This window comes from Antechinus flavipes, chromosome 2 (assembly GCF_016432865.1).
Source record: "Antechinus flavipes isolate AdamAnt ecotype Samford, QLD, Australia chromosome 2, AdamAnt_v2, whole genome shotgun sequence".
NCBI classification, from domain to species: Eukaryota; Metazoa; Chordata; class Mammalia; order Dasyuromorphia; family Dasyuridae; genus Antechinus; species Antechinus flavipes.
In genome coordinates this window covers 36,397,533-36,419,226 of record NC_067399.1, presented here as the reverse complement: position 1 = coordinate 36,419,226, position 21,694 = coordinate 36,397,533, and the positions used below count along the sequence as shown (strand labels likewise).

The window sequence follows — 21,694 nt, the reverse complement described above, 5'->3', positions numbered from 1 at the left end:
CTTCAAGGGAGCCAAATTTAGGCCAAATAGTGCCTCCACCAATGTCTTTGTCACCCCAGACAAAGCAGCAATACCTTATCATCTTTTTCTTGCTTTTTCCTTTATATTTTGGCAGTTTGTTCCAATTACTTAATTTGTTTCCCAAGGGACTATCTACCGGTATTCTCTGATCATTTTTCTCATTTCTCTCCTCGAGGGCTGGCTGGGACTGGGCCACACCCATTGAATTTGGACGGAATCTAAATTCCAAAAACGCCCAAACACGCCAATTGTCGCCAATTGACTCCAGTCACCCTAGAAGGCCTAGCCAAGCCTACCTGTCCAGAGACCTAGAGTTTAAGACTCAGGGCCTCACAGTGTCCTATGAGCGACAAATCCCCCCAAGACTGCAAGAGTCTCCCAGCGAGCTCAAATTAGCCCGGGCATTTGAGCCGCAAGTCAGGGGCCTAGCCCTGCCTTCCATCAACATACAGTGTAAAAGGCCGGTCATCTTTCTCAAAAGGCAAGGTGGGAGTGGCCCCAAGTACTTGGGCGAAGTAAACCTTTAGATAAAGAAACTCTAGCCCCAGGAAGTAAAAAGCTTGGCAGCAACCATAGTGTGGCCACAAATTAAAATAGTTATTTAAGGCAGTTCTACTTCTGGTCTATGCAATCACACCTGAACTCAAAACTCCCAGCAAATATTAGCTGCAGTCCCAAAGGATTTTATCTTCTACATCAGTTATCATTAATCTAGGACTTCAGATAAAATCTAGTTCAAGAATCACAGTAAAGGGTTTACAGCTTATACAGCTATCTTTCTTATCTAAGTAGACAGTTTTAAATTTAACATTACACAGATCTTGAAGTTCACAAGTAACTGAACCAAACTTCATATAACTTATTGCCCATCAGAGATGACAAATTTTAAGGCATAACTCAGTTACAAATTACCCAATACCTCTAGAAAACACACCATCTAAGTAGGAAGGTAAACTATCCCATCTTAGTCCCTCAGCATCTCAAATGGGGGAGGGAAAACAGGCAACAACTCTAGAGAACATAGAAAAGCACATGGGAAAGACAGATTTCTTTCCTAAAGGTATTCACCGAATTTTTAAATGGCTTCAGTTTCTCTCATTAACTCATTTCTTGCTGCAGTCAAGGAATGAGGGGAGAAAAGAAATAAAAAGCCATCTTCCAAAGAATGTAATTTGCCTTGATCTGAAATTTTATTCCCCAGCCATCATTCCAAAGGTCTTTCTTGAAGCTGCGACCTGGCCAGGGTTGGAGTGCAGGAAAAAACCCTTTGTTGGCAGGGACATAGAATGCCAATCCAGAAAAGAATAGAACCAAGTGTGCTAAGAGCAAAAGGTTTTAGGACTAAGAAAATTAGGAGCAAAAGAGTTCCCACCTGTAGGGTTAGGTAGGAAAGTGTGAGACAGACAGACCTAGCCTGGCTTACCTAGATTATCTCTCCATAAGCAGCTAAGAAAGTTTTAAGTAGTGCCCTGAAGCTAAGAAAAAGACCGAGAGCAGTTTAAAATCCCATCTTTGTAGACAGCCTTGTGAGCATGCGAAAGCATAATTCTGAGGCTTCTACAGACGCAGGATGACCAAATCAGGGAAACTGAGTCCCGTTTAAATGTATAGGACGAGCACACGTCCTGAGGGCTATAAGCTGCGGCTTTAAGAGCCAGGTAAAGGTCTGGAAGGGGCGCGGCCCACTTGTCCAAATTGCTAGCAAACTTCTATTTTAAAAGTTGGTGACAACCTTTCCGGAGATTTGAGAAGATTTAGATTGAGTGCCCAATCTCCCCACTGTACAGTAACCCCAAGGAGGGGGCAGGATAGGAGCATTTAAATGGCAGGTTGCCAAGCCACATGGGAGAGGTCCGAACCAGGCCTCGAGTTCTACACTCCCCACTCCATGGAAGAAGGGGGAGAAAAGGCCAGAACGAGGGTGGGGGAGGAAGAGATGCCATCTTACCCAGCGCAGTGCGTCTTGAATGGCGAGGGCTCCTCTGGCGATTCCACACTGGAACTTGAAGGCGGGGCAGCTCATCTAAGCCCCAAAATCTTGCTGGAGAGCAAAACCTGAAGGGAAGACCCTTACCCCTGTCCAGGGAGTAGCTGCCGTGGGCAGAGACATTCTCTAAACTCACCCCAATTCAGTGACCTTTCTCCTCGTGGCTACAGCCTGACCATTAGAGACTCCATTGCATTTAACAGTGGCGTGGGAGAAGGGCTCAAACACAGCTCCTCTTACGTTTCTCTGGCTATCTCCCCAGAACAGAGCAAAGAGAGCGCTGGCCTGGGACCCCCGAGAAGGGTAAGGTCCCCAGAACGGCCACATGACCACTCTTTGGTCTGGGGTGGTGTTAAAGAGACACTTCCTCTCGTGTCTCAACAGTTCCTGCTGGAGAGCAGGACTATCTGGTGACAGAAAAAAAAAAAGATTAGAAATGCATTGAGATGCAAAGGAAGGGCCTTTCTCTCTCTAAAGGATTTGGACAGAGGGAGTTTCTTCAAGCAAAGCATATTCTCCCTACTACCTTTAGAGATAGAGTAAGACCAAAGAAAGAACGCAGATTCTTCCCGGAAGAATACTGCTTGAACAGCTCAAAACCCAGATTGGTTCTGAGTGTGCCCCGAAAAGGTCGGGGTCCAGTTTGATCGCCAAATTATCTAGCTTCCGGTGTTTGTTTAGTCAGGGAACCAAATGTTGAGGTCTAGCTTTGGGGTACCTAAATGAAATTAGGGTTAAGGTCTAGTGGCAGGTTTGGGGTATTTCAAGCGAAAAGGATCTATGGACGGCGCAACATATTTTCTTTGGAAAGGGGCCACTGGTCAAACCAGACTGGAGTGTTTTGATCTTGTCCACCTGCAGGCTGGGCGGACCAGTGGCCCTTATAAAAAATGGTTCTGAAAACCAAGGCCAGCACGGCCAGGGTACGGCTGTACTTGTAAAGGCTGATTGATACCTTGGTTATTTTTCCCTAATCCTTGTTGAGGGAGAAAACCCTGGCTTAGCATTTGTCTTGTGACTACAGAATTGGGGCTGCACATAATAATACCCATTTGTGAGAGAATATCTCTTCCCCATAGGTTAATAGGTAGATTAGGAACTATGTAAGGGCGGACAGTGCCCGTATTTCCCTCAGCGTCTTCCCAAGTTATCTGAGGACCCGGGGGTAATTGCCGAACCTTGCCGTTGTTAGAGGCTCCTTCAATGACTTCATTAATTGATGCCCAGAGGGGGAAAACATTTACAACGTTCGGCCCTTCTTGTTTTAGGTCTCGGCCAACCTTCTGCCATTTCCCGGGGTGTATTTCAGGGCCATTTACAATAAACCAAGGACGGACCTTATCTATGTATATAAAGAATTTTATAAGGTCCTTCTTTTTTACTTTTATGCCTCTTTCCTTAAGATTTCCTTTAAGATCTTTAAGGAATATTTGTTCTTTAGATAAATGCGATCCCATAGTACCGACAATTGCGAAAACTTACCTCTACCCTTAAGGGGTTCCGTAGAGACCGTGAATTCTCTCGCGGAATGCTCGGGGGCGATGTCGGGCCGAGGTCCACTTAGAGCCCCACCTTTGGGCGCCAGTTGTCCTGTCCGGCAGGACATCCACAGTGGGTCATCGAAGGGAACCGGGGCCGAGGAGGAGCAAAGGCTCTGTAAGACAACAGTCTGTAAAACACGCCGTGTTTGGGAACAGGATCGATGAGACAGAGAGGCAACTCAAGATTTAAGATGGTGAATGTCTCTGTTTAATGAATGAAGAGAGTTTAATTAAATAGGATTTCTGAGTGGGGGGTTACAATGAGAAGAATGTCGGACCATAGGTGTGGCAGAAATCCTAGATTATACTGTTATCTAGATCTTGGGCGGAGATGACCGATTTCTTGGGACACACATTATCTAATCTCAGGAATTTAGGGTGTTTGCTGCTCTTCTTAGCTCTTTGTCTCCTGCGTCCAAGGACATGGCCTCTGGCAGTGTTCAAGGACATGGTCTCTTGGCATATCTTCAAGAGCATGGTCTCTGGCACCCAGCTCTTAATTAGCATTTAAGTAATTCTTTTAAAGACAATCATGATTTTGGAAATTCAGATAATAAAATTCTCTCATCCAAGAATATCTGCTTATATAACAGAACATATCTCTAGTGAAATTTAAATCGAGTTTCTTATTTACTAGTATCCTTTTGTCTCTGGCATAGATTTCCAAGTTTAGAGTGTAAACCTGGATTCCCCCAGACAATAGGAGAAAAAGTTAGGTGGGACTGGGCCTTCTGTGTTTAGGCTCTATTTAATCTTGTGTTTTGAAGTTTGTACTTAGCACTCCTCTACTGCTATCTTGTCTGTTGGGAGTTGCCCTTGTAATAAATCATTTAAAAAATTTTTGTTGTTGTTTATCTTGAAAGTCTCTCATTGTAATGGGCATAAACCAGAAGTCTTCCCAGGGTGAAGCAAGGATGTCCATTATCACCAGTATTATTCAATATAATACTAAAAGTGTTAACTTTAGCAATAAGAAAAGAAAAAGAAATTGAAAGAATTAGAAAATTCTGTTAGTATCACTATATCATTCATTGCATATATGATGGTATGCTTAGAGAATCCTAGAGAACAATTTAAAAAGTAATCAGTAATTTTAGCAATGTTGCAGGATATAAAATAAACCTATATAAATTATTGGCTTTCTATATATTACCAACAAAGTCCATCAGCAATATATAGAAAAAGAAATTCCATTTAAATTGATTATAGACAGTATAGAAATACTTGGTAGTCTACAGGACAAGAAAAACCCAGGAACTTTATAATTACAAGACACTTTGACACAAATAAAGTCAGATCCAAATAAATGGGAAATTATCAGTTGTTCATGGATAGGCTGAGCTAATATAAGGAAAGAGACAATTCTAGATAAATTAATTTACTATTAATTAATTTATTATTATTTAATTAATTAATTTTATTCAGTGCCATCTGAATCAAATTATCAAAAAATACTTTATAGTGTTAGAAAAATATTAACCAAAAACTCATCTGGAAAAATAAAAAGTCAAGAATAACAAGGAAAGTATTCAAGAAAATTCAAAGCAAGATTGTCTAGCTGTACCATATCTAACACTACATTGTAAAGCAGAAATCATCATCACTTTTTGGTAGTGGCTAAGAAGTAGAGTGATGGATCAGTGGAATAGGTGGAACAAGACACAGTAATCAATGACTATACTAATCTACTGTTTGAGAAACCCCCAAACTCACTGTTAAGAAAACTTCTGGGAAAACTAGAAAATAGTACAGCAGAAACTAGACAAAGCCCACCATTTTACAACATATACTGACAATAGGTCTAAATAAGTACAGGATTTCAACATAAAGGATGATTCCATAAACAAATTAGAAGTGCAATAAACTATTTTTTATGTGTCAGATCTGTGGAAAAAGGGCAAAAATTATAAGCAAACAAGAGATAGAGAACATTATGAAAAGCCAAATGGATAATTTTGATTACATTAAATTTAAGAAGATTTGCACAAAGTCAAGGCAACCAAAATTAAAAGGCAAGCCAAAATTGTGGAAACAATTTTTGCTGCTGGCATGTCTGATAAAGTCCTCACTTCAAAAATATAAAGAGGAATCAAATTTATAAGAATACAACTTATTCCCCAATTGATAAATTAATAAATCGTTAAAAAAGATAATTTTCAGGTAACAGAATTAAAGCTATGTCAAAACAAGAAATGGTCCGACATTATTGATTAGAGAAATGCAAAATAATAGGTTGGCTAATATGATAGAAAAGATGGTTGACCTATTTTGGAGAGGAGGTGAAAAAAATTGAAAAACCAATGCATTGTTGGTGCAGTTTTGAACTGATGTAACCATTCTCTTCATTTACAGTCATTTCATCACAAATGCTTGAAAATCCTCTGTTTCCTTGAATGTTTATCTTTTCCCCTGACATATCACACTGCATTTTACAAAGTTGGTGATTCTTGGTTGCAATTCTAGCTCCATTTCTTTCCAGAATATCATATTCCAAGTCCTCTGATCCTTAATGTAGATGTTGCTAAATTTTATCTTATCCTGACTGTGGCACCTCTATATTTGAATTGTTTCTTTCCAGAAGCTTACAATATGAATTTGTCTATAATATTCTTGGGAGTTTTTATTCTGGGATATTTTTCATCCGTGAATTCTTTTAATTTCTAACTTGCCCTCTGGTTCTAGAATTAAAAGGGTTTTCCTTGACTATTTCTTGAAAGATGATGTCTAGGCTTTTTGTTTTTGGATCCTGGCTTTCAGGTACAACAAAAATTCTTAGATTATCTTTCTTGGATCTATTTTCCAGGTCAGTTGTTTTTCCAGTGAGATATTTTATATTATTTTTCATATTTTCATTCTTTTTGGACTTGCTTTATTGTATCTTGATTTCTCCTAAAATCATTAGCTTCCATTTATTCAATTCTAATTTTTAAGGAATTATATTCCTCAATGGGTTTTTGTAACTACTTTCCAATTTGACCAAATTTGTTATTTAAAGATATATGTGTGTGTGTGTGTGTGTGTGTATACATATATGTATGTATATATATGTGTGTATACATATTTGTGTATATATATATTTACATATTATATATATAATATTATTATTTAAAGATATTTGAAGAGGTCTAGAGGAGGACTGAGGGAAACCCTACTTTCACTGTGCCATCTTGATTCTTTACCCAGATCCAATCATTCTCAGGATCAGTTTGGAATTATGACTAAAGGAGCATAAATCTACACATACCCTAAAACACCTCTACTAAATCTATCTCCCAAATAGATCATAAATAATGGAACACGTCCCATATGTACAAAAATATTTAAAGCAGCTCTTTTTGTGATAGCCAGGATTAGAAGTTGAGATGTTCATTAATCGGAGAATGACTGAACAAATTTTGGTATATGAGTGGAATGAAATACTGTTGTGCTATAAGAGCACTGTTGTGCTGACAGATGATAGAAAACCTGGAAGGACATATATGAACTGATGTTAGGTGAAGCGAACAGAACCGGGTGAACATTGTCCACAACAACAACATTTGGCAATGATCAAATTTCCTAGACATAAATCTTCTCAGCAAAAAATTGATCCAAGGAAATTCCAAAAGAATCATGCTGGAAAATGCTATCCATACAGAGAGAAAGAACTATAGAGTCTGAATCCAGATTGAAGCATATTATTTCACATTTTTCTCACATCATCGCCATGCATGGCTGAGTTGGCATCTGCAGAGCTGAAAGACCCAGACTCCAGGCAGTGTGTGACAGACTGTTATGCTTTCCTGATGTTCAGCCTTAGTGAAACCACAAATAAAAGTCCAACAAACTGAATTCACACAGGAGCCATGCTTGAAATATAGGGCTCTGTCCTTTGTGTCCATCCCTTCTCTGTCAGGAGGCCAGTAACTCCCTCCTAGGTCCCAAGCTGTTCTAGGTTTGCCCTGGTCAGAGATCCCATAGAATCCTGCTTTCCCTCCTGGGTTGGAAAATGGCCTGAAGCTGGCTGGTGTCCAGAGAGAGGGAAGCGGCCAGGATGGGAAAAGGGCCAGAGGCCAAGAGACGGGAAAGTCATCTGAAGGATCAGGGAGGCTGAGCTTGGGGCAGGATCAACATGGGACATGTAGAAACTACCTTCAACTATCAAAAGGGATGTGACAAGGATGAAGGGATAACTTGTCTTGTACCAAATCACAGAAAGTTGAGCAGAGTGGGAAAAGTGCAGAGAAGCTGATTTTAGACTTACCCTAAGAACAGACTCCCTGGGAGTGAGAACTATGTAGAAAGGTAATAATCCATTACTGTAAATAGTGACAATAATAACACCCAGCATTCCTATGACTCCTACTAAGTGCCAAGAACACTACTAAACATTTCACAATCACTTTCTCACTTGATTTTCACAACCATCCTAGGAGGCAGATGCTATTATAGTTGCCAATTTAAAAATAAAAAATTGAAACAAATGTTAACTAATTTGCCCAGAACCATACTACTAGGAAGTAGCTTATTTGAACTTAGGCCTTCCTGACCACATGCCTGGCTTTGTCCACTGCTCCTATGGGAATCTGTTCCCATGCACCAGAGGTCTCCTATCAAAGACTATAAGAGTTTTTCTAAGGATTTGGAGAGGGGGTGTTTGGTCAGGTATGGAAGAGAGAAAATTACTTTTGGGGTGTGAACTAATTACTTAAATTGTGTCACTCCTTTGTAAGTAACTGGAAAGAAAATCAGGAAATTGTCAAAAGTCACAGCATCTCCCTCTGACACATGGAAACCTCTCCCAAGAAGCAAGCCAGATAAGTTTAAGGGTGTGCACAGTTTGATAACTTTTTGAGCATAATTCCAGACTGCTCTCCAGAAGGGTTGGATTCGTTCACAGTTCCACCAACAATGCATCAGTGTCCCAGTTTTCTCACATCCCCTCCAACATTTATCATTATTTTTCCCTGTCATCTTAGCCAATCTGACAGGTGTGTAGTGATATCTCAGAGTTGTCTTAATTTGTATTTCTCTGATCAATAGTGATTTGAAACACTCTTTCATATGAGTGATAATAGTTTCAATTTCATCCTCTGAAAATTGTCTGTTCATATCCTTTGACCATTTATCAATTGGAGAATGGCTTGATTTCTCATAAATTAGAGTCAATTCTCTATATATTTTGGAAATGAGGCCTTTATCAGAACCTTTAACTGTGAAGATGTTTTCCCAGTTTTTTGCTTCCCTTCTGATCTTGTTTGCATTAGTTTGGTTTGAACAAAGGATTTTTAATTCGATGTAATCAAAATTTTCTATTTTGTGATCAGTAATGGTCTCTAGTTCATCTTTGGTCACAAATTCATTCCTCCTCCACAAGTCTGACAGATAAACTATCTTATGTTCCTCTAATTTATTTATAATCTCGTTCATTATGCCCAAATCATGGACCCATTTTGATCTTATCTTGGTATATGGTGTTAAGTGTGGGTCTATGCCTAATTTCTGCCATACTAATTTCCAGTTATCCCAGCAGTTTTTGTCAAATAATGAATTATTATCCCAAAATCTGGGATCTGGGGAAGGATCCAGCAGAGATGGGGGAGAAATCCTGACCCTAAAATGAGCAATCATTTTTCTCCAGGGGACCAATGATGAAGTAAATGTGCTGCCCCCTCCTGGCAGAGAAGTGATAGACACGGTTGATCAGACTTAATTTCAGGGCCAGCTACTCTGTGGATTCATTTTGGTGGATTCTTGGCTGGAAAATAAATCAGGGGAGAATTCTCACAGCCCCAGCATCTTCCTCTGAGACCCAGAAACCTCCCCCGAGGCAGCTCAGACAAGCTGCCCCCAGCCCAGCTGAGGGGAAGGAGAGGCCCCTGGGCCCCTGATGCTCCCTCAGCAGCTGCTGGGCAAGTTTTTGTTCGGGGCTGTATCACTGTGGGAGGCCAGTTATTACTCTGCTGACAGTAATAGACGGCAGCGTCCTCAGCCTCCACATTGCTGATTGTGAGGGAGAAATCTGTCCCATACCCACTGCCACTGAACCGGGCAGGGACCCCGGATGTCAGACTGTTAGCATAGTAGATGAGGAGCCTGGGGGCCTGGCCTGGTTTCTGTTGGTACCAGTGCAGGTAATAGCTAATACCCTGACTGGCCCTGCAGGACATGGTGACTCTCTCTCCTGGAGATGCAGCCAGGGAGGCTGGAGACTGGGTCAGCACAATGGCCCCTCGGGCATCTGGAATCACAAACACAAGAGAAACAGTGAGAACAGCCCCGGGCCGTATTCCCAGCAGGAGAATCTCTCTTACCCTGAGGTGAATTAAACCTTCAGTGCTGGGTCCTGCCCCCATGATCACCAGTTCAGAGCCATATTTTCTCTCTGACCCTCAGAATCCCACACTTCCCCTCCTGCTCAGGGGGACAAAAGACAGGCCTGTCCCTGCTCTTCCTCACTCACCTGGGATCCAGAACAACAGGAGAAAGAGCATCTGAGCCTGGGACCCCATCTCCATGTGCCTGAGTCTGAGCTGCCCAGCCCCTGTCTCCTCAGCTGCCTTTTTATAGCTGCTCTCAGCAGGAGCTTCCTGGGCTGGGAGTGAGCCATGCAAAACAGGCCAGGGAGGGAGGCTTCTGCTCAGAGGCAGGCCCAGTGATCTCATTTGCTGGCTGAGACCCTGGGATGGGGATATCCCAGTGGGGCTGGAACATATTCTGTCCTGTGATGCTTGGAAACTTCAAAGATGGCAGGAAAGTTCAGAACTAGATGGGGTCTCACCTGGAAGAGATTCACACATGGGGTCAATTCCTTCAAGGAGGTTATTCTCCATTCTAGTCTGAAGCACCTGCCCATCACGCACAGTTTCTTATGACACTCCCGTGTAGTTCACAGCATGTCCTATGACTGTGTGATCCTCAGGGAGGGATTTGTCGTCACTGGAGTCAGTACAACAGAACTGAAGCCTTTCCTAGTGCTGGAGTTTTTTTTATCAGCTACACAATTATCACAGTTACATAAAAAAGCTCCTGCTACCAAAGTCCTTGGAGATGAAAATTGTTCAGCAGCTGAAACGAATCTGGTTTAATGGAAAGAAATGACATTGATGAAGAGGAGTTATAATCACTTCACCGCTGTATCTGGAGAACTCCAAGGCCTTTCCCTCCAACCTGCAGCACAAATCTCCCATATGCGATATCTCCCTTCAGTGCCCCGAGAACACCTGGGGAGCAGAGACCACCTTACTGTTCCCCTTGTGTCTCCAGCTGTTGGCGCAGGGCTTGGCCCATAATCGATGCCGAATCAGTTTTGTTTGGGTCATTAACGTATTTAAAAGGGCAGTAGAAGAAGCCAAGCTTTGGATAGGCCCTGATACACTAAGGGAAAGTCATTTTTCTTCTTTCATAACTCCACACAGATGATCTGAGAACTTTGGGATGTGAATTCCCATGCAAACTGAGGAGCTTTCCTTTGGAAAGCACCAGGAACTGCCCAGGGGTACAGTGGGTAGAGCCCTGCAGTCAGGAGGATTGGAGCTCAAATGTGACAGAAGCTGTTTATCATGTGACCCTGGGAAAATCACCTAACCCTGACTGCCTTCAAAAAGTGGGAAAGGAGCAAAGAAAAAAGGGCATCCAATGTCACTGATTCCCAACCTAGAATCTGATCTAGAAGTGAAAGGAAATTTCTCTCCCCCAGACCATGGCACTCCCCAGCAGGCTGCAATCCCCTCTCCAGAAACACCTCCGGGCTCTGCCAATACGTTGGCCCCAAGGGCTAGCCCAGCTTCTCTCCATCCCTGCTCCTTTCCAGCCCCTTAGTGGTCATTGGGGCAGGGTCCTGGTTGTGCTCAGCAGCTGCTCCTTCCCCATTGCTCCTCCCTATCACCGTGCCCTGTCTCTGTCCCCCTGCACACGGTCAGTCCCTGTCCTCAGACACAGACACTGAGGGTCACTATCCCACAGACAGACCCTGGCCCCTGGCTCCAGCCCTGTTCCCCTTCCCCAACCTCCAGGTCATATTTTCTCTCCTGCTGCAGGATCGGAGCTATTGCACTGCTGGGTATTGGGAAGAACAGTGAGGCTGCATTGACAGATGAAACACGTGCCCTCAGACAGGAGTGTTTCCATTATTATGAAACCTTCCCTTTGTCAATCAAGACTGCCTAGGGATGGCCAGGGAGGGCAGGGGAGAGCCCAGGGAACCCAGAATCAGGAAGCTCTGAATTCAAACCCAGCCTCCAACACTGACTAGTTCAACTTCCTCATCTCTGAATTGGGGGTAAATATAGCACCTAATTCACATTCTGCTTGTGGAGTAAAAGAGTTAATATTTCTGAAACAACTTTCAAATATTAAAGCACCGTGTAAATGTCATTCTTGTTGTTGCTATTCCTATAATTTCCTCCCAAAAACCTCCAAGAATTAAAAACAAAAGAAAACAATAAAAGTATAATAATTGACTCTTCCAAGCCTCCTACCCATGGAACAGAGGCACCTTCTTCTAATAGGATTCTATTCTATATCTATTCACAGTCTTCGTTGCTCTCAAAGTTCTACTGTGGCCATTTAAAACTTTATGGTTGTATTGTCCTGACTTACACTCTCATTTTTTTCAAGAATATTTTATTATACTTTTATTGTTTTCTTTTGTTTTTTAATTTATCCCAATGACATCCTCAGGTCAGCAAGATCTATGATGTAGCAAAGATTGTGAAAAAAAAAAACGTGAAAAAGCAGATCAGCAAAACTAAGCACTTCACACTTCTGACAACATAGGTAACATATCATAAGACACTCAAGGAAATTTCTTCCCCAAGACTGGAGAAACTGGAGGTTAATGACAAATATAATCAGCGCCCTCGTGTAGGAAGAGCTTTGAATGCCAAAGAGAGTATGTTGAATTTGCTTTTGGAGGTAATAGTTATCTCTAGGCAATATTAGTTTTGTAAAAATGTGATGGATAATCTATTGCTGGAGGTAATTATTTCCCCTAGGCTGGAGCTTGGCTTATATGAAGAGCAGTTCACTTATAAGAGAACCATTCTGAAAGTAAAAGTGATGAGACTTGACAAAAGGTTATTTTTTCATATAAGTTGAGAGAGGAGTCAAGGATGACACTCAACTTATCCTGGGAGACTGTATGGATGAAGAGTAATAGGAAAACTTGGAATAGAGAGAGGAAATGGGAGGGGAATTTACGAATATCTCTTCCTCCAGGAGTTTCCAGGCAAAATGAAATTATAGGTGTGGCTATTCCATCATTTCATGGAAACTAAAGCAAAACAGAAATTAGTCCATCTCAGTCTCTTTCTCTGAGGCCTGAAAAACCTCTCTTGAGGCAGTCCCAACAATTTCCCTGTGTACTACATATGGGGGAAAAACTTAATTATGTCCTGTTCAAAATACTTGAGAGTTCTCTATTCTATTAAAGGTCAGTTTTGTTCCCTGCATGATTGACCTCAGATGGGCAGAATAAAGTACTTGATTTTCATATCATTGTCTTATGGAATATTATTTTCCAAGATTTTCTGTGTTTTTTCCTAGATGCTACTGGATGTTTTGTCCTATCGAATCATTCCTTGTGCCTTGAAATACTTTCTTTCTGGGGTTTTGCCATATATTTTTTTCTTTCTATGGATCACAAGAGTTTTAAGTATGAGGTTCCTGGCACTTTCTCCTTTCCCAGTTAATCTGAGTATAATCATGCAGGGTAAAATGGATCTTTAATGGGATAGAGAATTATTAAGTATTTTGTAAGAGAAATAAAAAGTAGACATTAAATAAACATGAAAAGTGCTTTGGAAACCTTAAAATACAATAGAAATCCTATTGATTATTATTATTATTAAATCTTGGAGAGGTTAAGAGCCTTGCTTAGGATCACAGAGACAATAGACTTAATTAAAGTCTGATTCTAACTACCAGGAAATCAAGGACATTGAAGTGTCTTTCAAACAGTTCTTTCCAGAAAGAGTGGCTGTCAGTTATGAAATCATATCGACCTAACAGGGGAAGGAAAGGACTAATACCTCAAAAGGTACTCAAAGTGGCTTCACTGCAGCAAATAAGGAATAAGGAGAAATGAAAATGTTGAAGTAAAGGATTAAAAGATGAGAGTGTAAGTCAGGACAATACAACAAGAAAGTTTTAAATGGCCACAGTAGACCTTTGAGAGCAATGAAGACTGTGAATAGATATAAGATGGAATCCTATTAGAAGAAGGTGCCTCTGTTCCATGGGTAGGAAGCTTGGAAGAGTCAAAAGATAGTGCCTGCCCTCAAGGAGCTTACAATCTAATGGGGAGACAATAGGCAAGTGATACATGCACACAAGTTATGTACAGGATCAATAGAAATAATTCACAGAGGGAAAGCACCATAATGAAGAGGTGTTGGGAAAGACTTCCTGCAAAAGTGGGATCTTACTTAACACAAAGGAAATCAATAAATGGAAAAAAGGAGGGAGGGTTTTCTAGACATAAAGGACACCCAAAGCAAGTGTTCAGAGTCAACAGATGGAGGGCCTTCCTTGTGGCTCATCTAGGAGGCTGGTATCATTGAAATGAAGATTAAGTGCTGGAACATCAGGGTGAAAGAAGCCTGGAAAGTTATATGAAAGGTCATCAAAGTCCTTGAATATCAAACATAAACCCTGGTGCTTCATTCTGGAGGCCACAGGGAGCTCCTGGAATTCACTGGATGACACAGTCAGACCGGAGCTTCTGAAAAAACTCACAGTGTTAGCTGAATGGAGGATGGATTAGGATGGGGAAAGGATGAGCAGGCAGCTTCCTCAGCAGCTCTGGGCACCAGACACTGGCCGTGTCAGAGGAGAGGAGAAGGAATATCCGAGAGAGATTGCAAAGGGGAAATTAATAGGTTTTGGTGACAGCTCACCTTGGGGTTAAAAGGGGACCCATCTCTAAGTCAAGGAGCAAAGTTTATTATAATTGCATTGCCAAATAAAGGAGGCTAGATTCCAAAAGAAGTTGGCAAAAAAAAAAAAAAAAACAAGAGCTAGAAAGTAAATGTTTAGGGGAAAGTGAGAGGGACCTGGTGGTTCATGTGACTGACATACTATAATTTTATGGCTTAGAGGCGGAGTTGAGGAGTGCTCTGCTTCTGACTTTGTGCACAGGGGCAATACCCATAATTCTTTGGGCAGAGCTCATGGGGAATCTGCTGGAGGTGTGTCTTTAGGCCTGGAACATCACTAGGTTAAGTGGTGGGCACCAAATTTTGTTCTGAACCTGGGACAACTTTAAGCACCTCGTTATTATTGCTTCTTACTTGATCACAGATCTGAGAGTCAGCAGTGTTTGTGGGCTCAGCAGCCCGGTCATACAGGGGATACATATATCCCGTGTCATTTTTAACTAGATCACTCCCCAGGTTGGGGCACTTAGGGGTTATTGCTATTTCCTCCCTAGAAGCTACAGCACAGGACTCAGATGTGGGGAGGACGGGGGCAGTGGGAGACAGTGGGGAGATCAGTAGGAGTCTGAAATTATTTCAAAGCCTGTTATTTGCCCATTGACAGGGAAAAGTTGCAGAAGGGGAAGCTTAAGTCAGAAAGAGAGCAAGTGCTGTTTTGGACCCAGCGAGGCTAAAATGTCTACTGGGTTTCCAATCTGTGTTGTCTAAAATGCCAGTTTGGAGGGTGGGAGAGAGATGGGGCAGGAGAGGGAGATCTGTGACTTCTCAGCAAAGCAATGGAAATTCAATCCATGGGAGCTGATGATGTCACCAAGGGAAGTGATATAGAGGAGAAGAGAATGGGGGCCGAGATAGAGCCCCGAGGGGCAGCTACAGTTAGAGGGCAGGATCTGGGGAAGGATCCAGCAGAGATGGGGGAGAAATCCTGACCCTAAAATGACCAATCATTTCTCTCCAGGGGACCAATGATGAAGTAAATGTGCTGCCCCCTCCTGGCAGAGAAGTGATAGACCCGGTTGATCAGACTTAATTTCAGGGCCAGCTACTCTGGATTCATTTTGGTGGATTCTTGGCTGGAAAATAAATCAGGGGAGAATTCTCACAGCCCCAGCATCTTCCTCTGAGACCCAGAAACCTCCCCCGAGGCAGCCCAGACAAGCTGCCCCCATCCCAGCCAAGGGGAAGGAGAGGCCCCTGGGGCCCTGATGCTCCCTCAGCAGGTGCTGGGCAGGTTTTTGTTCGGGGCTGTATCACTGTGGGAGGCCTGCTATAGTCCTGCTGACAGTAATAGACTGCAGCGTCCTCAGCCTCCATGTTGCTGATTGTGATGGAGAAATCAGTCCCAGAGCCACTGCCACTGAACCGGGCAGGGACCCCGGATGCCAGACTGTTAGCATAGTAGATGAGGAGCCTGGGGGCCTGGCCTGGTTTCTGTTGGTACCAGTGCAGGTTGGTGCCAATGCTCTGACTGGCCCTGCAGGACATGGTGACTCTCTCTCCTGGAGATGCAGCCAGGGAGGCTGGAGACTGGGTCAGCACAACGGCCCCTCGGGCATCTGGAATCACAAACACAAGAGAAAGAGTGAGAACAGCTCCGGGCCATCTTCCCAGCAGGAGAATCTTTCTCACACTGTGGTGAATTAAACCTTCAGTCCTGTCCCATGATCACCAATGCAGAGACACATTTGCTCTCTGACCCTCCCTGTACTGTCAAAGGGACAAAAGACAGGCCTGTCTCTGCTCTTCCTCACTCACCTGGGATCCAGAACAACAGGAGAAAGAGCATCTGAGCCTGGGACCCCATCTCCATGTGCCTGAGTCTGAGCTGTCCAGCCTCTGCCTCCCCAGCTGCCTTTTATAGCTGCTCTCAGCAGGAGCTTCCTGGGCTGGGAGTGAGCCATGCAAAACAGCCCAGGGAGGGAGGCTTCTGCTCAGAGGCAGGCCCAGTGATCTCCCCTCACAACCCTGAGCTGTATCAGTGCAGCTGATCCCCTTCTGGTCTCTGGGATGGGGATAGTCCAGTGGATTTATAACCTTCTCTGTCCCATGAACCTTGAAAACCTCAGAGATGCCAAGAAAGCTCAGGATCAGAATGGGATCAGTCTGGAAGAGACTCACAAACGTGGACAGTGACTTCAAGGGGGTTATTCTCCCTTCTAGCCTGAAGCACCTGCCCATCACTCATGATTCTTATCATACTCTTCACTAATTCAGTGATTGCCATGACTGATCATCAGGGAGAAATTTGTAGGCATCGAGTCAGTAAAAGGGAACAGAGTAATTTTCTAGTGTTGCTGTATAAATTCTGTTGGAGTGTTTCCCCAACTGTCCCAGCTACTGAAGGAGATCCCAGCTAAGTCCTTGGAAACGGAAAATTATTCAGTACCTGAAACTGATATGATTTGATTAGAAGAAATTACCTTAATGAAGAATAATTCACATCACTTTATTGCTCTACTTGGAGAACTACAAGGCTTTCAAAACATACAACAGAAATCTCCAATAGGTGACATCTTCCCTTTGCCTGTGAGCTCCTGGGGAGAAGGGACCATCTTACCATTTCCCTTGTACCTCCAGGTCTTACCAAAAGTTTTGCCCCTAATAAGTGCCTAATCAGTACTGTTTAATTAATTTATTCATTAATTGAAATGGCAGCATAAGAAACCAAGCTGAGGATGGGCCCGTATACACTAAGGGAAACTCATTTTTCCTTCCTTTTTGATCCATGCAGATGATCTGGGAACTTAAGTGTTTTGAATTCCCATGCAAACAGAGTAGCCACGGGATCCTTTAAAGGCCCCTGGTGGGCACTAGGTGGTACAGGGGCTCAAGCACCGGCCCTGCAGTCAGGATGCCTGGAGTTCAAATGTGCCAGCAGCTATTTACTAACTATGTAACCCTGGGCAAGTCACTATAACCAGATTGCCTCAAAAATAGCTACCTAAACAAACAATGTCCCCCCTTTCCCCAATCACAACTTAGAACTGGATATAGAAGTGAAAGAAAACTTCTCTCCCAGAGGCCATAATGTTTCCCCTCAAACTGCAGCCCCCTCCCCAGAAACTCTGTCCTTCCCTGTCCTATCACTTATTACTGGGGCAGGGTCCTGGCTGTGCTCAGATGCTGTCCCCCATTGTTCCTTCCCATGACCATGTCCTGTCTCTCTCCCCCCTTGCACGTGACCAGTCCCTCTCACAGGCTATGAGCATTACTGTCCCAGAGCCAGACCCTGATCCCGGGCTCCCATCCTTATGTCCTCCATAGCCTCCGGGTGGTATTTTCTCTCCAAGAGAATATCTATTGCACAGCTGGATATTTGCAAGAACAGAGGCTGAATTATAGATGAGACACGTGCCCCCAGAAAAGAGAATTTCCATTATTTTGAAACCTTCACTTGTCAACCATATCTACCTTGTGATGGCCAGGTAGTGCAGTGAATAACGTGCTGGATCTGGAAGCAGAAGGTCTGAGTTCAAATGCATCCTCCAACACTTATTAGCTCTGAAAGCCTGGGCAAGTCACATATCCTCTATCTAGTTCAGCTTCCTCAGCTCTAATTTGGGCATAAAAATAGCATCTAACTCTCAGTGCAGCTGTATGGATGAAGGGTTAGTATTTTAAAAACACTTTCCTAACTTTAAAGCACCATATAAATTCCATTTATACGGCCACAAAGCAACACATTCCAGATAATGAATATTTTATTTATTTTTCCACTGATGAATTCTTTTACTTTTTAATAAGAAGTCCCTTCTAAAGCCACACTGGCTCTCAGGTAGATGACTATTTTCCAGGTGAAAGACCAGCCTATTATAGAGGACTCGGGCAAGAATTTTGTCAACAACAACAACTAAGAGAGGTCCCCCCTCAATTTTAAAGAAATAGATAAATACATTTAAAAAAGAAAAGACTTAGGAAGAGCTGGACATGCTAAGCACTAAATAAAGTCACACAAAGAAGATATTGATCATTTTGTCATAGACTAAAAATTATTCATTACTGATATAAGATGCCTTTCAGATTTTCCCCCTCCTTACCCCCATTTTGTCCTAGACTGAAAATTATTCATTACTGATGTAAGACGCATGCCTGCATCATTTTTTTGGATCGTCAGAATATTGTTTAGCTTAACCAAAGATGAGCGGAGGGAAACACATGCATTTCCAGTTGAGGAGATGTCCATCAATTGGGGAATGGTCTATAAAATTGTGGATGTAATTGTGATGGATAACTTTTGTGCTATAACAAATGATGAGCAGGATGTTTTCAGAAAGACCCAGAAGGACTTGGGCTGATGCAATGTGAAGTGTACTGTGTACAAAGTAACCGTAATATTGTAAATCTTCTCAATAGCACAAGGATCTAAAACCATTATGAAGACTTTTGATAAAAAAAATGCTATTCATAACTAGAGAAAGAATTGGTGGTGTTTGAATGCAGATTGAAGCATTCTTTTTAAAAATTTTCTTTTCTTTTCTTTTAAAGGAATATTTCTTTTTATTTTTTATTATTTTTTCATTTGTTCTGAATTTTTTTTTTAAATTTTATTTTATTTAATAATAACTTTGTATTGACAGAATCCATGCCAGGATAATTTTTTTTTTACAACATTATCCCTTGCACTAGCTTATGTTTCGTTTTTTTCCCCTCCCTCCCTCCACCCCCCTCCCCCAAGATGGCAAGCAGTCCTATATATGTTAAATATGTTGCAGTATATCCTAGATACAATACATATTTGCAGATTTGTTCTGAATTTTTAAAAAATTAATTTTTTAAAACTTTTTATTTTCAAAACATATATATATATATTTTTTTCTTTGCTGGGACAATTGGGGTCAAGTGAATTGCCCAAGGTCACAAAGCTAGGAATTAGTGTCTGAAATTAGATTTGAACTCAGGTCCTCCTGACTTCAGGCTGATGCTCTATCTACTGCTCCACCTCGCTGCCCCAGAGATAATTTTTCAACCATGACCCTTGCATAGCCTTGTGTTTCAGATTTTCCCCCTCCTTACCCCACCATTTCCCCTAGATGGCAAACAATCCAATATATGTTATACATATATTTTAAAAATATATGCTAAATCCAATATGTATAAACATATTTACAAAATTCTCTTGCTGCAAGAAAAATCAGATTAAATAGGAAGGTAAATGAGTAAGAAAACAAAATGCAAGCAAACAACAACAAAGAGAGAGAGAATGTTATTTTGTGATCCACATTCTGTTCCCACAGTTGTCATTCTGGGTGGTTCTCTTTGTCACAAGATTATTGGAACTGACAGCAGTCATCCCGTTGTTTGAAAGTCACTGGACTTTCATCATCAGAATTGATCGTCATGTAATATTGGTGTACAATGATCTTCTGGTTCTGTTCATTTCACTTAGCATCAGTTCATGTAAGTCTCTCCAAGCCTCTCTAAAATCATCCTGATCCTTTCCTTTCCTTTCCTTTCCTTTCTTTTCCTTCCTTTCCTTCCTTCCTTTCCTTTCCTTTCCTTTCCTTTCCTTTCCTTTCCTTTCCTTTCCTTTCCTTTCCTTCCTTTCCTTTCCTTTCCTTTCCTTTCCTTTCCTTTCCTTTCCTTTCCTTTCCTTTCCTTTCCTTCCTTTCCTTTCTTTCCTTTCCTTTCCTTTCCTTTCCTTTCCTTTCCTTCCTTCCTTTCCTTTCCTTTCCTTTCCTTTCCTTTCCTTTCCTTTCCTTTCCTTTCCTTCCTTTCCTTTCCTTTCCTTTCCTTTCCTTTCCTTTCCTTTCCTTTCCTTTCCTTCCTTTCCTTTCCTTTCCTTTCCTTTCCTTTCCTTTCCTTTCCTTTCCTTTCCTTTCCTTTCCTTTCCTTTCCTTTCCTTTCCTTTCTTTCCTTTCCTTTCCTTTCCTTTCCTTTCCTTTCCTTTCCTTTCCTTTCCTTTCCTTTCCTTTCCTTTCCAGGGGACCAATGATGAAGTAAATGTGCTGCCCCCTCCTGGCAGAGAAGTGATGGACACGGGGGACGAGACTCGTATTTCAGGGCCAGCTACTCTGTGGATTCATTTTGGTGGATTCTTGGCTGGAAAATAAATCAGGGGAGAATTCTCACAGCCCCAGCATCTTCCTCTGAGACAAAGAAACCTCCCCCGAGCAGCCCAGACAAGCTGCCCCCAGCCCAGCCGAGGGGAAGGAGAGGCCCCTGGGGCCCTGATGCTCCCTCAGCAGCTGCTGGGGAGGTTTTTGTTCGGGGCTGTATCACTGTGGGAGGCCTGCTATAGTCCTGCTGACAGTAATAGACTGCAGCGTCCTCGGCCTCCATGCTGCTGATTGTGAGGGAGAAATCTGTCCCAGACCTACTGCCACTGAACCGGGCAGGGACCCCGGATGCCAGGTTAGAAGCATAGTAGATGAGGAGCCTGGGGGCCTGGCCTGGTTTCTGTTGGTACCAGTGCAGGTGTTGGCTAATACCCTGACTGGCCCTGCAGGACATGGTGACTCTCTCTCCTGGAGACGCAGCCAGGGAGGCTGGAGACTGGGTCAGCACAACGGCCCCTCGGGCATCTGGAATCACAAACACAAGAGAAACAGTGAGAACAGCGCCGGGCCATCTTCCCAGCAGGAGAATCTCTCTGACCCTGAGGTGAATTAAACCTTCAGTTCTGGGTCCTGCCCCCATGATCACCAGTTCAGAGCCATATTTTCTCTCTGACCCTCAGAATCCCACACTCCCCCTCCTGCTCAGGGGGACAAAAGACAGGCCTGTCCCTGCTCTTCCTCACTCACCTGGGATCCAGAATAACAGGAGAAAGAGCATCTGAGCCTGGGACCCCATCTCCATGTGCCTGAGCTCTGAGCTGTCCAGCCTCTGCCTCCCCAGCTGCCTTTTTATAGCTGCTCTCAGCAGGAGCTTCTTGGGCTGGGAGAGAGCCATGCAAAACAGCCCAGGGAGGGAGGCTTCTGCTCAGAGGCAGGCCCAGTGATCTCCCCTCACAACCCTGAGCTGTATCAGTGCAGCTGATCCCCTTCTGGGACCTTGGGATGGGGATAGTGGATTTAGAACCTTCTCTGTCCCATGAACCTTGAGAACCTCAGAGATGCCAAGAAAGCTCAGGACCAGAATGGGATCAGTCTGGAAGAGACTCACAAATGTAGACAGTGACTTCAAGGGGGTTATTCTCCCTTCTAGCCTGAAGCTCCTGCCCATCACGCAGGATTCTTATCATACTCTTCACTAATTCAGTGATTGCCATGACTGTCTGATCATCAGGG

General features: G+C 42.9%; 3 gene segments (V, D, J or C); all 3 read right to left on the bottom strand.

The window, feature by feature from the left end:
• Positions 1-9,107: 9,107 nt before the first annotated feature.
• Positions 9,108-10,094, bottom strand: LOC127547538 (immunoglobulin kappa variable 3-11-like). The segment is given in 2 exon segments: positions 9,108-9,769; positions 9,992-10,094. Coding segments are annotated over 2 exon segments (558 nt in total).
• Positions 10,095-14,936: 4,842 nt separating this feature from the next.
• Positions 14,937-16,309, bottom strand: LOC127547539 (immunoglobulin kappa variable 3-15-like). The segment is given in 2 exon segments: positions 14,937-16,021; positions 16,221-16,309. Coding segments are annotated over 2 exon segments (558 nt in total).
• A 4,207-nt stretch (positions 16,310-20,516) lies between these two features.
• On the bottom strand, positions 20,517-21,271 carry LOC127546365 (immunoglobulin kappa variable 3-11-like). The segment is given in 2 exon segments: positions 20,517-20,986; positions 21,209-21,271. Coding segments are annotated over 2 exon segments (525 nt in total).
• Between the last annotated feature and the right edge of the window lie 423 nt (positions 21,272-21,694).